At 45.9% G+C, this 17,286-nt stretch overlaps 1 protein-coding gene across 3 annotated transcripts; it reads right to left on the bottom strand.

Moving 5' to 3' along the window:
- Positions 1–8,248: 8,248 nt before the first annotated feature.
- LOC120611530 (G-protein coupled receptor-associated sorting protein 2-like) lies at positions 8,249–13,107 on the bottom strand. Of its 3 annotated transcripts, none has more exons than XM_039873960.1 (4): positions 12,734–13,107; positions 12,130–12,197; positions 11,737–11,813; positions 8,249–11,428 (listed from the first exon to the last, which is right to left on the bottom strand). In XM_039873960.1, the coding sequence occupies exon 4, from the start codon at positions 11,096–11,098 to the stop codon at positions 8,597–8,599; it is 2,502 nt and encodes an 833-aa protein (XP_039729894.1). In that variant the 5' UTR covers positions 11,099–11,428; positions 11,737–11,813; positions 12,130–12,197; positions 12,734–13,107; the 3' UTR covers positions 8,249–8,596. The 3 variants fall into 3 exon arrangements, with proteins under 3 accessions (XP_039729894.1, XP_039729896.1, XP_039729895.1); XM_039873962.1 differs by having other exon boundaries at positions 12,824–13,107; XM_039873961.1 differs by lacking the exon at positions 12,734–13,107 and adding an exon at positions 12,520–12,718.
- Between the last annotated feature and the right edge of the window lie 4,179 nt (positions 13,108–17,286).

Genomic DNA, 17,286 nt, shown 5'->3' with positions numbered 1-17,286 from the left:
TAGAAAATTTACGTGGCTCCCTGAACTTGGCATCTCAGCCTCCAAATATTTAACTTGGAGTGCAGATTAGAATTCAGACTTCCTGAATCAACATTCCTTGTGAGGTTTGAGCAACTGCGACTTAACCCAAGAAGAAGGAAGACATCTCTGTCACCACCACCACCATCAAGAGGCCGTCCACTATACTACTAGGTGCTTGCTTAGAGTAGAGTAACTAGTTTCTGAGCCCCGGAAGCGCGTTCTAGAAGGTACAGTTGGGACTTTCTCCTCTGGGCTCTATTCCGGGACTTGGCCGGACTTCAGAGCCAGGCAGTCCAGGCTGAGTAGAGACTTTGCCACTATTTGTGTCACTTCGGAAAAGGTACTTCATGTTTTTGTAACTCAGTTAATTCATCCCTCAAAGGGAGCTGGTCATAATGACCTCACAGGATTCTTGTGCACACTAAATGAGAAACTATCTGATATACTGAAATGCCTGCATGTATCAGGTCTTTCTAGTTCCTTTTAAAACTGTGAGCTTGTTATATTATGGGTTAGGCTGGGGTAAGTAGGAAAGAGTAGATGAGAGCTCCATGGTGGCTTTCAGAGGTCATAACTGCTAAGACATTGCCACCGTGCTCCTCAGTGCTTTGTATACTGTCTTTTGCTTGCCATAACCAACACTTACTGAAGAAATTTCACTTTTGCATGAGCATGTCTCCCTCCTCCTCGTGGTCCTGTACCACAGGGAGGATGATCCCAGTTCCAGGGGTCATCTTCCTGGTCTATGGGTAATCCATCCCCTTGGTACTCTCTGGTTCAGGAAGGGGAGGTGATCTAACTCTGCTCAATGAGACCTTAGAAGAAGACCGCAGAAGGACTTCTGAAGGAAGTGCCTTCACTCATAAGAAAAGGCCATCGAGAAAGATGATCTCCTTTTCTTCCTCAGGAATTTGCTTAACTCCTAGAATTGTTGCAGCCATCAAGCTTCCAGCCTTAGGATGGAAGCTGATACTGTGAGTGGCAGAAGAAGGAGATGGAAAAAAGCTGAGTCCTTAGCTGAATCAAACAACCATCAAGGCCTCAGTACTTCAATCAGTGGATAATAAATTTCCTTGTTAAGTTAGTTTTAGCTAAGTTCCTTGTTATATGAAAATGGAGCAATCGTAAATGATGTGTGTGTTCAGGCACAGAACAACTCTTCGATGAATAAATGTTCCTGACTTTTGTCTGTCGGTAAGCACCTGCCTCTTAAAACCAGTGGCAGAACTCATGTTCTTTCCTTCCACGTGAAAGGAAAACTGTAGGTTCTGAACACCTTGCCTAATGATTGCTAGAGGTCTGACAACTCTGATTGGTCTCTGTTCTAGCCTGAAAAGGACAGTTTCAGGCAGAAAACCCAGACCTTTACTTATCTAGGGCAGGGGTTCCCAACCCCCAGGCCGCCACGGGATAGTACCGGTCTGCGGCCTGTGAGGAACCGCGCCACGCAGCAGGAGGAGAGCAGTGGGCGAGTGAGCAAAGCTTCATCTGTATTTGCAGCCGCTCCCCAGCGCTAGAATCACCATTGCCTCAGCTCCACCTCGGAGCATCAGGCATTAGATTCCGGTAGGAGCATCGGTCCCTGGTGCCAGAAAGGTTGGGGACCGCTGATCTAGGGGGTTCAGAGGTCCATTAAATACTTGAGCTCATAGATAAGCCTGGTTTCAATTCAGAGAGTCATTGTGTGAAACTGCACCTTTAGGAAATGTCCGTAATATAAAGATATCAGAGGTTATCTGCTTCCAATTCAGGGGGCTGCACTGAAGTTGAGAAAGATAAATTCATAGTGTCAACAGTTAGAAAGGTTTAGTTATCTTTCCCCCGGTGTACTGCACTAAGCAACACAGGTGTCGAAAGAGGTGGATATTTGGGATTTATCACGAGCGGGGATTTTGCCACGACAGCGGAGCCAGACACTAGAGGATAAGGTAAGAGAGTAATAAAAATGATGGACCGTGATTGGCCATTACGTTGGGAGGGAAGGAAAAACTGGAGGAGGCTGATACACTGGGAGAATGCGAGAAGGGGCAGGGGGTCTAACAACACTCAGGGCTAACGTCATAAAGTACTGTGCCACAAGCTGTAAGGAACAGAAAATCTGATGAAGATACCGACAGCGAGGATGGCAGCTTTTAGTGATGACCAGCACTAGAGGGATGTAGACGTAGCGTAGCGGTAATGCACACCAGCTCCAGAGTCAAACTACAGAGCTCTGAATCCCAGCTCTTCTGTTAACCAACTCAGTGCGCTTGGCCAAGTTCCTTACCAGTCTGTGCCCCAGCTTCCTCCCATGCAGAATGGAGACAACAGCAGCAGCTATTCCATACGTTTGTTTTGAGGATTAAATAAGTTAAACATTTAGAACCCTTAGAAGAGTATCTGGTACATATAAAGCACCCAACAACTCTTAATATTAACAATAATTACTATTATAAGTAGTAAAAGGCTCAGGTGTTGCAGTCAGACAGATGGGTTTGAGTCACACTTCCAGAGCCCAAGTTTCTTCTTCTATGCTACCTGTCCCTCAACACTAGTTCTGTCTTATTCATAAAAAAAGACTCCAGTCCACGGTATAAAGAAACAAATGCTGAAATAGGGGCAAATAAAATACTGTGTAAGTACACAGGACGGGGGAATTACTTCCTACCAAGGTACCAAGAGTAAGGGTGAGGGTATCAGAAAAACTTCAAACACACCCTAGCATTTGAGCTGAACCTAAAAGGACGAATATGTTTCCCATAGGCAGAGAAAGGATTGTGAGAGCACTGAAGATCGAGCCAACAGTGTGGGGAAAGGCACAGAAGTAGTAAAGCACAGGGTACAGTTGGGTTGGGGAATAGCAGGAAAGTCCAATGTGGCTTGAGTACAGGCAAAGTGGATTAGGGCTTGGACTACGATGAGGCACCTGAGAGTGAGCGCCTCCTTAAACTGTGTCCTTATCTCATTCTAGTCCTGACCCTGACTTGGAAGCATGTGTTGGGGGATGGAGATGGAAAGGTGGAATTGTATGGAAGGGTGCAAGGCCCTGAAACCCTGCCTCAGGTACTCGGTAGTATTTTATAGATGAGATCCCATTGAAGGTTGCCCTTTTGAAATTGGGGCAGAGAGTGTCAGGGGGTGCCAAGAGTCCAGCTGTGCCGTAAGACGATACCTTTCTTTCATTCATGACTGGAGGGATAACAAATCCACTCTAATTTTATCCCCAAGCAGCAACATTTTAGGTCAAATGACATCTGAATGGACCCTGATATTTCTTACGGGAGACAGACAGCCCATAATATTGATTCAGAAAGGGGACAGAAACAAAAGGACCATATGAGTGATGAGGTTTTTTACTTCAATTGCACCCCAGAAAAAAATCGAGGGATGATCCTGGCCAATGAGTCATCAGAACAGATATAATCATCTTCATTCTTGGAGATACACACACCCCACTTACCCTGCCCTTTGGCTGAGATTGAAAAAAAAATCCACGGGTGTGAATCGGTTAAGTGCCTGCTTTGAGATGCGCATGGGGCTTAGAGGTATCCTGACAGGCCACAATGTGAAGTTTCCCAAATACAAATACAGTACCCCCAACAGGAATGCTAGGCGGAGGGAGCTCTGATAAGAAAAGAAATTACAGAGAACTTTAAAAACCATCTCAATGCAGGCACATGTCACAAATGCATGCTGCTTTTTCACCCATAGTGTACTCGTGGGCTCTGCCTCCTTCATTTTTAACTTCTTTATGTGTGATGCATAGGATCAGAGGTAGGGACGCATGTGACCGTTGTTCTGACACCAATTCTTTGACACCAACTACCTGAAGTTAGCATCAGACTCCACAGATTTAAAGGTGCAGTCCACAACAGATAAGATGCCAGTTACAAGTCTTGAGGGGTCACTCATATGTCTGACTGACAAGTTATAAATTCAGGGGTTCTCATGGCCCCTCAGGTTTGATATTTACTGGAACAGCTAACGGAACACACTAAAAGTGCTACGCTTCGAGTCATAGTTTTATTATAAAGGATACGCATAGGACAAGGTCTGGAAGGGTCTTAGACACACAGCTCCCATGCCCTCTTCCCATGGGTTCAGGGTACATCACCCTCCCAGAAAATCAGTGTGTTTACCGACCGACCAGGAAGCTCCACGAAGGCCCGAGTTTCCACTGCGGATTTCTTACATAGGCACGATTAAATCACTGGCCACCTGACTGAACCCGAAATCCAGCCCTCCTTCCCCCTGTGGCCTAAAGTTCCAACTCTAATCAGGTGGTTGGTCCTTCTGGTGACCAGCCCACATCATGAAGCTATCTGAGGGCCCACCATAAGTCAGTTCTTGGAGATACACACACCCCACTTACCCTGCCCTTTGGCCGAGATTGCAAAAACATCCACGAAGACACTCCTATCACTCAAGAATTCCCACGGTGTTTTGAAGTTCTGGGCCAGGCCAGGAACAAAGGTTAGATAGATATATTCTATCTATACCACACTATGTTTGAAATATTCTCTTTTGTCAAACTCTACAAACACACACAGACCAGAGACCACAGAGCTTGAGCGGAAAGACCGTAACCTGAACACTGGCCCCCATACTTACATTTTCATAATTCTGAAGAGTGGAGGAAAGAGGATCAGAAAGTTGGAGGAGGTAGTCCTAGCCCTGAACCTCTGTAATTCTACCCCACGTACCCACTGCTGAATCCCCCAGCTTTTAAATGTAAACAGGAGGGCCCGAAGTAGTACAGCACAGTTTCAACTCTATACTGAGAATAAAAATAAGAAGGGTGAGTAGACTTAGGAAAAGTAATTACTTTCTAGTGACACTTTCCTTGGCATCTGGTCTTGGAGCATTAGGAGGAAATATTTTGTTAGAAAGAGATCAAGGACTACCAAGGGCCACCAGCTAGGACGAAACCAAAGGAACAGGTCCTAAGACGTGGGCAGAGAGCAAAACACATGGAAGAGAGCAAAGAGTCTGCAGAGGGGGACCTATGAAACCACCCATAAAGCAGTCTCTGCGGTTGTTTCCCAGAAAGATCCTACTCAGGCCCAGGACTGAAAAGACGGAGCCTCAGATGGAGTAGCAACTTGTGTGTTCCTAGATGGGAGGGAGTTGCTGCCTGGAGCTGAGATCCGGCGATCCCTTGGGAGTTGAGAAGCTTGGCAGTATCCCAATGAGAAATCCTCTGTGAAGGGCCCACAGCATCTAGACAGACTCGGTTCCCTCCTCCCGAGTCTGTCTACCTCCCCCTTCCCTGGAGCTGCCCAGATTGGGGTTCATTCCTCTCTTGCACGGCCAGGTAGCTGGAGCCTTGGAGCGTAAAGCATAGGCATTCCCCGCCCTCTTGTTCTCTGCTACCCTTTCCCAATTTTGAGCTGGCCTCGGCCATCCCCAACGTCTGGAACAGACAGGCAGAAATGAGAGGAGTGGCGAATAGGCGGGCTGGGTGGTGGTGGTGAACCACAGGGGTGTTGCTCATGCTCGCACTGCTTTTCCACAGCCAGCATCACTGGTTTACACCAATCCGGTGTTCGCGAATGTCACTCCACCGTTTCCTCTCTCTGGGCTCCCCTGAAGCCAACTCCCCCGCCCCCGCCCCCCGCCCCCCGCGTCTGCCTCCCCCACCTACGCATGCAAACACGGGCTCAAACAGCGCTGGGTGGGGAGCCTGGAGTTGAGGGGAGGGCTGTTCAGAAGGCAGGAGGGGGCAGGAGGGTCCGAGGCACTTTCTGCCCCATCTGTCGTCAGCCACCACCTCCCGCGGATGCCATTTCCGGGCCTCGCACCCACCTCGTCTGCAGCGATCCACTTGTGCCTGTGGCAGGATGACTTCCTGCCTCTCGAGCTCCTGGACAACATACAGTTCCTGCTAAGACGCTCGCCACTGGCCGCGCGATCGCTTCCTCTACCCAGAAACGCCGGAATTCTGGCCGCCTGAGGGACTAGTTTTCAGGCTAGTGCGGCACTGCGACACAGCAACCCACCCACCCAGCCTCCCTGACGATCTACCACCACTCCACCGCGGCAGTCTGTCAGTCGTCAGGCGCGTGTCCTTCCGGTCTCTCTTCCGTGGGACACACCTCTAGACCCGCCCAAGGGAGAGCGTGGGCACGTGACGCGCTGGCCCACGCGACCACGCAGTCTGCCTGCTGGTCGCAGCCCTGCAGCCCCGGGCGCAGGACCTTCCTGTGCCACTGAGCTGTTTGCCGGCAGAACCTGAAGCTCCTGACCGTGGCGGAGAGAGAGCTGAAGGCAGGCTGGATTTGGAGCCGAGGCGTCCATCCCGAGGCCTCGGCCTTGCTCTGTAGGAGCCCAAGGCTGGCGAGGAACACTCAGTGAGGAGTGTGTAAACGAACTGACTTTGAATATTCTAAAACTCCGGCGACATTTTGCAACACAGGATCTGTTCTGGAAAATATTGATGGCAAAACGAACGTTGAAAACTCCAGTTTCTACCACTAGGATGATCCCTGTTAACACTTGTGGTTTGTGAGGGGAGGCAAAACTGCTACTTGGCACCATTTCCATAAACCTTGCATACTAGAATGGCCGGGCCGGGGGGCGAGCATGTTGCACTGCCAGAAAAATTACACAAAACTTGGGTAAAGACAACGTAGGCTACTGGATATTATTTCAGTGCAGTGCTGAGCTTCACTTTCTATCGATGGGGCAAATTTTCAACCCCGAGAGGCCGGTGTTAACTCAGATGTTCTGTCCGATAGATATGGAAAGGATTTATGTCCAGTGGGACGGATAACATCTCTGGTTACAATTTATTGCCCTGAAGATATTGACCAAGTTTGTATTTAACCCGGCAATGTTATTCTGACTTTTTTCTATGCGTGTATGAAATCGAATATGCATGTATTGAGTATACTGGGTATACTGTATACACACCTATCTCCTTCAACCATTTTCATAACCTTAGTTGTGTTGGAACATCTTTCACATATTCATTTCTAACTTATGTCTCATACTTTTACCTTTTCAAAAATATTAGCAGCATCCTCAGACAAAACAAGTAACATTTTCACCATGTCTAAAAATAACAAAACAGTTCTCACAAATCTCGATTCCCTCTCCAAGCCAACTCTATCCCTGACTTCTGCAGTTTCTATCTGAGAGTATGGCATGATTTTTTTACTGATTAATGTGGAAAATACACATAAAACCGGTTTCAAGTGTTCAGTTCAGCGGCATTAAGTACATTCACAGTGTTGTCTTACCATCACCACTATCTACTGCCAGAACTTTGTCAGTCACTCCAAAAGGAAATGTTATGATCTTTTGAACTAACAGGTGTGTAAAAAGGTGGCCACCTCTGTAATCAAGAGGCTAATGTAAACTTGGCAACCTCGATCATTTATTTTTCTTTGAAACATTTTATTTAAAAAGCTGTTTTCTTAAGTCTCATTCCTTTCCAACTTTTCTAAGTGGTTTTTGTCTCTAAAAATTCTAACACCCGTAGTTTATTCATTTATATAACTGTTTCCTTCCCGACATTTACTGATGACTTGAGGCACTAGATAAAAACATATTTTTAAAAAGCCCTGTCTCATTAATTTTTGTATCATCCCAATGTCTGTCTCGGAAAACTTTTTCTACCATGGTAGATTTTATTCTAGGCTATGGAATATATGAAGTTTCTTAGAAAGCCATTTTGAAATTGCATAGAAATTGTTTACTGACACGCATTTTTAAAATGGGAACCTAATTTTCCATAGGTGTCACATTATGTTCTATTTCACCAGCATGTGTCATTTCATGCCAACAAACAGATCATTTTTAATAGCTGAACGGTATTTCCTCAGTACTTTCCTTGGACTAGGATCGCAAAGAAAATCTTACTAACACCATTTAATTGGTGTGCCGTTTTGCTCTTTCATTCTTCAGGTGGCGCTGAAGCAACACCTGCACTCTTGAGTTGTACAATGTGCAGATTTGGCCCACTCAGTTCTCCAAACTGGCCTCATTCCAGCTGCATCCCTCACTAAACTTCTCACCAATTCCAGGCAGACAGGGTACATCCACGCTACTGCAACAGATTTTCCAATTATACACTTTTCTTCATACCATCATGCTCGCTTCCAAGAATGACCTAATGGTCTGTCTTCAACAACCACAGGAATGAGATTTTCCAATGAGGGCATGTTTGTCATACTACTAATCACCTGTTTGTTAAGTGTGCACAATGTATCTGCACCTGGATTTTAAACTGAAGGAGGGTCACTTCTGCCAATTTTCACACACGACTTTATTGAAAACAGAGACTCGAATAAAAGAACCATATTTAGACAACGAATAGCAGGGTAACTAGCTTACATAGGCGACTCAGTTCATTGGAAGCTCAACACTGAAAAATACTGCAATCTGGACAGCAAGACAGGTATCAACAAATATGTTTTCAGCTCTAATGTTCATTTGGTATCCACAGAACGATCCAGCTCAAACCGACGATCGGACAAAACTGTTAACATCAGCATGGAAAATACAAGTAACAACATAAAACCAGACTGAAAAACAAAGCACTACTCAGGACTCTGGGAACATAAGGCTCATCAGAGGCAGGTGGTTAGTCACATTAGCTTTCTTTCCCTCCCTCAGGATCATTTTGATTGTCTATTTGGGTTTGTAGCTCTTTAGCTAAGTTCTCAAATTCATGGAATGCAGCAATAAGTGGCTCAAGACTGAAATCATCATCAATTAAGGCCATTGTTCCATTTCTTATACTATGACTGATATTCCGAAACATTTTAATAACAATTTGGATGTTGTCATTTGACTCTTCTATGTTAAAGAGACCCACAAATATTGATAGAGCTTTGGCACTGAATAGTTTTTTTGCCACCACAGCATTTTCAGACAAATTCAACAGCATTTTCAGAACATGAAATTTTGTCGTTGCATTGCCCGTGACTAATAGGGAGAGAAACCCAGACATAAAATTGGCAACCAGTGTGTGATAGTCAGGAGTTGTAGTGAGGTATCGAAGCAGCCTTAATCCAAGCAGCTGCTCAGGGGAATTCACATTTTGTGCAAGGGTTTCCTCACACACTTGACATATGAATGTCTCAATCATGTTTAGATTTGGATATGGTGGAGCCATGAGAATTATATTTTCCAAAAACCTTGTCCTAACTCGGGAGGAGGGATAATTGAGCAAGGTTTCAATAAGTGAGACAACACCTGAGTCCCGAATGAAATCTCGCGTAAATTGAGACGCACTTCTCATACCCATTGCGATTTTAGATATTTCCTGAATAAAAGGATCTCGAATTTTGTCCATTAACAGAAGGAGTTCTTCAAACTCTCCAGAACCAATTTTAAGCTCACACTGTATGCAGCTGCAGAACCAGCTCTCAGGCTCTGCATTCTCCCTGGTCCTAAGATGCTCCCGAATTTCCCTGACTGACCTGTAGGAGGGTTCATACTGAAATGGGAACTCAGGGTCTGGCTGATTGGCCTGAGGCAAAGGTTCCTTATCTCCCCCTTCTGGGGTAAGTTCCGCACTCTGGGGCTTTCCCTCGAGCATTTCAGCGAACGCAGCTGCTGTGTCTTCAGGAATTCTAAAGGGGCTTGGGGATGGGAAGCCAACCAAATAACAAGGACCAGGTTTGAATTCAACAGTGACCTCTTCCCAGGTTTGGGGCCTGGATGATGTATTAAGTTCCTCAGCTGAATCTCTGAACCTGGGACTAGCCTTATACACAGGACTGGGATTTAGGTCAAAGCAGGCCTCATCCCTGTCCCAGAACCAGGATCCAAATATGGCCTCTTCCTCAGATTCTGGCCTGGTCTCTTCTCTGGCCACAGCCCCCAAACTGGACTTTTCCTCCGTCCAGAACAAGGATCCACCAATGGCCCCCTCCTCAGCCTCTGGTGTGGACTCAGGGAGGCCCGAAGCCCCAGCCTCCATACCAGCCTCTTTCTCTGCCCAGAACCAGGACCCAATAATGACTTCCTCCTCAAACCCGGCCTCTCGTTTGACCCTATCACCGTTGTTAACATCCTTCTGGGCCCTGGGCTTCAAGACAGTATTAGGCTCTTCCTTGTCTCTGGGCCTGAATCTACTATTGGCCTCTTCTCCAGGCAAAAACCAGGACTCCTTATAATACTCTTCTTCAGACTCAGGTTCAAAAAAGTCCTCTCTCTTTGTCCTGAGCTTGGACCTAACATTTGCCCCATCCCTGACTCTGGGCCTGAGTAAGTTATGGGTATTTTCTCCAGCCCACAAGCAGAATGGGTTGCCAGACTCCTCCTCAGACCCAGACCAAGAATCAATATAGGAATCTTGCTTGGATCTGGGCCGAGACCTGGGGTTAGGCTGATGTTTAGCCCTGTGCCTAGACCTGGTATTGGCCTCCTCCCTGGGCCACGATCTGATACTGGCCTCTTCTCCAGCCCAGAAAGAAGACATCGTAGAGGTCTCATCTGCTGACCAGAACCCAGATTCATTAGACGCCTCCTCTCTGGCCCTGGGCCTGGGATAGCACCAAGACCCCGTATTAGTTTCCTCCCCCGATCCAAACCAGGGTTGGATTCCTGACTGACCGTGCGAACCAGAAAAGGTTTCAGCGCCCACACTGACCAGTTCTCTATCTACAGGCAGGGTCATAGGTTTAGCAACTGGCCGAGACTCAGTACTGACCAGAGGCCAGGCTACTGCATTGATCTGGGGCACTCCCTCAGTTTGGGACACTGCCTCAGCCCCAAACTCAGTCTGGGCCCAAGCCTGGGCTTCATCTTTGAGCCTTGCCCCAGGGATTGCCTTGGCCTCCGTTTTAGGACGTGCCCTACCTACTGCCCTGGCCTCGGTTTTGGGCCTTGCCCCAGCCATTGCGTGGGATTCGCTTTTGGGCCTTGCTCCAGTCATTGTCTGGGCCTCAATTCTGGACCTTGCCCCAGTCATCACCTGGGAATCAGTTTTGGGCCTTGCCCCAGCCATCACCTGGGCCTGGGTCCTGACCTTAGGTCTGACCACCATTTGAACTTCGTTCTCCCTCTCAGCCCCACCTCCAACCTCTTCTCCAGCCTTCTTTTCAGGCTTGGCCTGGGCACCAGTTTCAATCTCGGCCCCAGTCATAGTACCAGTTACAGAGCAGATGCGGTTAAATACCAGTACCACAGTCTCAGCCTCCACCACAGACCTGTCACAGTTCTGTATCTTCACACTCTGGTCGTTCAGTGATTCAGGGGATACAGTTGGAAATAAGACTAAGAGTCAATCACCGGTCCAGCACTCAATCAGCCTCCTTCCCAAGAACAGCCTCGGCCAATATTACAGACAGTTCAGAAGAGACACAACCAAGCTGAGGAAGGATGGATGGTTGCCAGGTGGGTGCAGACCTGTTGAAGGTGGTGGTCAGTAGCAATTCCAACACCAACACCACCAGAGATGCCACTGGAGGTGGATCTAGGGACAGAGAAGAAGATGAGGCTTTGAGTCTCTTTGAATTGTCACTCCATGCAGAACCTCACACACAGAGACTGGACCCTGAATTCCTGTTGGGGCTGTTGGGTTATTAGAAAGTCTCCCTGTCACCCTCATTTTGCCCACAGTTGCCACACTACTTGGCCTGCCACAAAACAGGTGTGAGGTTGGTGGGAAAGTGTGTTGGCAACGGGACAGGCTAAGGAGCCCCCAGACTACACCCTAATTAATCCTGGACGTGTGTTGGTCTCCACTACCCCACCCGAAGTTGTACCCACTCTCATACCAACCTGCTCTGATGTGGTGCGATTTCCCCCTTCTTGTTTTGTTCCAGTGGTATTAAGCCCTACAGCAGACGCAGGCCATCCTATGGACAAGTAAATGAACAGGAGAATATGGAGTCCGAGTGCTTGGTTGACAGATACTCTGACCCCTGATGAAAACATCTTCCTGTTTAAGGGTCCTATTTGTCTAATGTCTCCTGTCTCCCGACCTCAAATCTTCTCCTCCCGTTCACAGCCCAACCCACACCTACCCTAATATTCCTAGTTTCTCCTGCAGGAAATAGACAAGGGATGCTGGGGCAGTATGCAAATCTGACACAGAGTAGGAGAGGCGGATCACAAAGACCTGCCATGATATTATTCTGTAGCTGTCCCCTGCATTTCCCCCTTCCCACCAACCTCCAAAAACTGAGCCAGTTTCTTCCTCCTTTTCCTTCCTTGCAGAAGTGACCGGCCTTACTGTAAGCCTATGGAAAAACAGATGAAAAGATAAAGACAGGAGACCATGGTAATAACTGAGCACTTGGTGGACAGACTAACACCAGTAACGGGACGCCACATGTTATTTATCACCACATAGTCCGCTTGGTAGAATATTCTCGTTTTACTAAGGCCCTCTGTTTTAGGGTTCCAGATAACGACACCTTTTCTTGCTGTCAGAGCCTTCCGGTTGCTCCCTTCTCCATTCTGCGGTTTCACCACTAGGTGCACCGCATCCCTTTGCCTTGCGCAGCATAAATTGGGGGAAGGGCGCCCGCATATTCTCTGAACCACGTTGTGTATTCGTACTTGTAAATGATGACTTCTGTTTCACCCTGGCCTCCAAGCCCGTTTTTTCCTATTCGCAATTTTGGTTGGAAGTAAACAAGAAGTCAAGGGAAGTGCCTAGAAGCTGGTACAAAGGCATATTTTAGGATTTGTTCCTGGAAGCCTGACCTCTGGTCACAGTCACCTCCAATTCGGGTCTCCAGTCAATGACTAACCACCCCCCATCTCCACACACCTCCAGAAATCCAGGCTATTTTCCTGCTCCAACTTTTCCTCAAGCCGCTCCTCCACTGATGCACCCTGCCGACTGAAATCGCCAACCTACCGCGCAGACAGGAGACTTGGCATCAACCGGGCGCCTGTGCGAAGGGAGATCACACAGGACGCGGGGCCCAATGGGCCCCTTTCCAGATTCAGGGCCCGGAGCGGCCAACGTCCCCCCACCCTCACGGCGTCCCCCGGCCCAGCTCCCGCTCCGCCATTTCTCCCGCAGCTGCCTGGCCCACAGCCCTCTCACCGCACAGACACCGTGGAGGGCGGGGCGCGGGCAGCGGCAAAGCGGCCTGGGGAGCGGCCGGCGCGGTTCGCTTCCGCAGGAGCCCGGGGACCCTCCCCAGCCATCCCTGTGCCCTGGGCCTGGGAAGCTCCAGTCGCTGCCTCCTCCTCAGGCCTCCCCCACCTCACCCCACCTCCCCCACCCCCCCCCGACTTGCGCACCTTTTCAGGAACTGCCGACAACCTGGTCTCCTCCTCTTCGCCAGGCTACCAGGGTCTAGGAGAGAGCTATAACCTGGTCTAGAATTGGGTGTCAATCTCCCTGACCCCACCACACCCTCACTCGACTTTCCAATCTCAGGGTGCCAGTGCTTGGCCTCCCCACCTCCCAAGCGCCTCACATGGATTCAGAGTCATGGTATTATTATGTTAATTTCTGAGGCATCACATTGACAGAATCAAGAAGGAAAAATAAGAATGAGCGACTACCATTTTGAGGGCCTATTGGATGCCACGTGCTGTAGGTTGTCATTTTTACGTTTTTTTTCTCTTTAAAGCCTCAAAGCAATGCTCTGACGTGAACATCATTACCTCCTCTCTATAAATGGGGAGATACTCAGGCTCACAGAGCAATGTACACACTCAAAGGACTCCAGGGAGGCATCATATGGACACAGAACCCAACTTGATGTGGCTAATACTGGGCAATTATGTGACAATGTGAGCATAAAAATACATAATCATAGTGTTAGGTTAATGTAGGGAGGAGGCAAGAGAATTAAAATGTTAGTCAAGCCACAATCAGAGGCTGCAATTATATTGATCAGCCCTGCAGCCAGGCCAGGGCACCTTCAGAATAAAGGAAGATTTCTACTGGGATTTCTAACAAACCATTCCCCACGCCTGTGAAGGGGAAACAGGAACCAACAAATTCATTCCCTATGGCTAAAACTATGCGGAAACCTAAGGATTAAAGGCTGGGAACTGCCAGTAGGCCTTTCACTCTACATATTCTTACCTTTTCATGCTATATACTCTTCCCTTTCCTCACTGTATGTCCGTATCAAAGGAAATAGGAACTAAAGAATGACATATAAACTGAATTCCTTGGACACTCGGGGTCCGTCTCTGTGCCTTTACTCTGTCTCACTGTCTCTCTCATTGTCCCTCTCACTCTCTGCCTCTGAGAGGAGACCATATTCTTTGGAGTGTTACCCCTTTTCTAATAAACTTTCCTTTTGACCCAACTTTGGTGTGCGTGTTGAATTCTTTGTACATTCTCCACCAAAGGACCTTCTCCTTCTCTTATTACAGGACTTGGTCTCCCCATCACTTGGGGGAAATTTGCCCTGTCCTGCATCAAGGCAGTAACCCTTTGAGAAAAATAGAAATCTGTGAGTCATACTAATATAAATAACTACATGAAAAAAAATTGATAGGGAGAAGGAAAAACCCTACCCAACATTTGAATTTTAACTTATAAATCTAGAAAGAATGACAGAATTATAAAAGCAACAATTGACAACCACCATAGTAATGAGTGATTCAGGCAAGATTCATGAATGAATTTTCAGTTTGTATCAATCCCCACAGCAGTCACTGAGTCACCATGGTAATCATGATGGCCAAGAAAAGCTGAAAAAACTAACGGCAACCGTTATCCTGATTAGTTTCCTAATATTTGCTAGGAATTGAGCAGGACTGAAATAACACACAGTAATTAACCTCAGATATTTTTCATGATCAATATTCTTCACAGGTTACCATTACACAGACACAGAGGCAGACACACACACACACACACACACACACACACACACACACACACACATTCACAAGCTCTCTTTTCCTTACCATCCAAGAACCTGGGACTCATCAAGGTGGATTTGTCTGAGCATAAAGAAGAAAATTCCACAATTCAATTCGAACCTCACGAATAAAGTTAAAAGCTACTCGACTATTTATTTTAGTGACTGATTTTCTAGAGATGATCTGTAGAACTTTCTCTGGGACATTTTTCTCCCTACTTTCAGTGCTTTGCCAATAATATCTAAAAGCTAATATGGAAATAGAAATCAATGAATACTGTGTCAGTAAATTTTGTCAACATGGCAGAGCCACAGTACCTGATAGTTGATCAAACATTATTTTGGATATTTCTGTAAGAGTGCTTTTGAATGAGATATACATTTCAATGGGTGGACTTACTAAAGCAATCAGCACTCCATAATGTGGTAGGCCTCATCTAATCAGTTGAAGGCCCAAAAAGAACAAAGGGCTAAACTTCTGTGGGCCAGACAGAATTATGCCAGGAGACAGCCTTTGGACTTTTCCTAAAACATCAGCTCTTCAGGGCTCACCAGCAGACTGCCTTTATACTCCAACAGTAACTCTTTCCTGAGTCTCCTGCCTGCCAGCCTCCACCATCAGGTTTTGGACTTACCAAGCCTCCACAATCTCACAAGTCAATTCCCTAAAATAAATCTCTATCTATATATAAACATCCTACTGGTTCTGTTTTTCTGGAGAACCCTGACTAACACACCTGTTAAACGTAAACTATCCTTTCAATCCTAGAGTAACCTGTGCTTTCAATCAAAAAGATTCCTAAGCAACATTTGGCTACTGACAGTTCAGTGAAAATATAATACCTGGACATTGTAATAAAAAATATTAGCATTGAAAATAGTATCAAAAAGTATGAACTACATAGAGATAATCTGTTTCACATCTATGTCCACAGATGTTCAACAGCTGTACCCTGAACACTGCAAAACATTGAAAAGATAAATCAAAGAAGGTCTAAATAAATGAAAGGACATTTGCCTTCATGTTTTAGAAGACTCAGTATTGTTAGAATGTCTATTCTCCCCATACTGATCTATAGATTCAATGCAATCCTAATAAAAGTCCTATCATTCATATATTTTTAAAAAGAAATCAACAGGCTTATTCTAAGAGTCATGTGGAAATGCAAAGAGCCTAGACTATAAAAAAAAACTTTGAAAAAGAAGAACAAAGTTACAGGATAAGCACCATATTCTTCTTCTTCTTCTTCTTCTTCTTCTTCTTCTTCTTCTTCTTCGGTGATTTTTAAAAAAAATTAAGTAGTTTCAAGTATATAGTACATTGGTTAGACATCTAGTTCATAAAAGGATCCCCCCAATTGCTCCCTCCCTCCTGTGACCCTCCACCTAGCCAATGTATTAATGCTAACTGCATTCCCTATGCTGTGCTCCCCATCCCCATGACCATTCATCACCTACTAATTTGTACTTCTTTAACCCTTCGCCCCATTCGCAGAACTCAAATCCCCTGCCCCTTTGTCCGTCACCAAATTATCCACTATATTTGTGAGTCTGTTTTTGATTAGTTTGTTCTTTTTATTCCTTAGATTCTGCATATAAGTGAAATCATATAGTGTTTACCTTTCTCTGTCTGTATTAAATACCTTCTAGGTCCATCAAAGCAATATCTTTTTCCATCCCCTTCCTTTTCATATGTAGGGGTCTTGTTTTCTTATCCTTTCAGCCACTCTATCTTTTGGTTGGAACATTTAATTCATTTCCATTTAAGGTACTTATTGATAGAAATGTAGTTGTTATCATTCTTTATTCCTGTTTTTGATATATGTTTTTTCTTCTTAAAGAAGTCCCTCCAACATCTCCTGTAATACTGGCTTGGTAGTGATAAATCCCTTTAACTTATTTTTGTCTGGGAAGCTCTTTATCTGTCCTTCAACTCTAAATGATAGCTTTCCTGGATAAATTATTCTTGGTTGTAGATCCTGGTCTTCATCCTGTCAAATATTTTTTGCAAGCCCTTCTGTTCTGCATAGTTTCTTTTGAGAAATCAGCTGCCAGACTTCTGGGTGTTCCCTTATAAGTAATTATTTTTCTCTTGCTGCTTTTAGTATTCTTTCTTTGTATTTAACCTTTAGCATTTTAATTATGATGTGTCTTGGTGGGGGCCTCTTTGGATCCCTGATTTTTGGAATTCTTTGAGCTTCCTGGAGGTTTATGTCCATTTCCCTCACCAAGTCAGGGAAGTTTTCCACCATTATTTCTGCAAACAGCTGTTCAACATCTTGATTTTTTTCAGTTACACCAATCAGATGAATATTTAGAGCCTTAATAGTGTCCCATATCCTCCTTAAATTATTTTTATAATCTTGGCATCTTTTGTCTTGCCATTCTGAATGAGTGTCCTGATTGGCTTTCCTGTCCTCTAGATAGGGCATTTGATCCTCTTCTTTATTCACTTTGTTTATTCCTTTGTTTATATCATTTAATA

Source organism: Pteropus medius, unplaced genomic scaffold (genome assembly GCF_902729225.1).
Source record: "Pteropus medius unplaced genomic scaffold, Ma_sr-lr_union100, whole genome shotgun sequence".
Classification (NCBI taxonomy): Eukaryota; Metazoa; Chordata; class Mammalia; order Chiroptera; family Pteropodidae; genus Pteropus; species Pteropus medius.
Note: the sequence above shows the minus strand (reverse complement) of the source record. Positions and strands in the feature narration are given on the sequence as shown.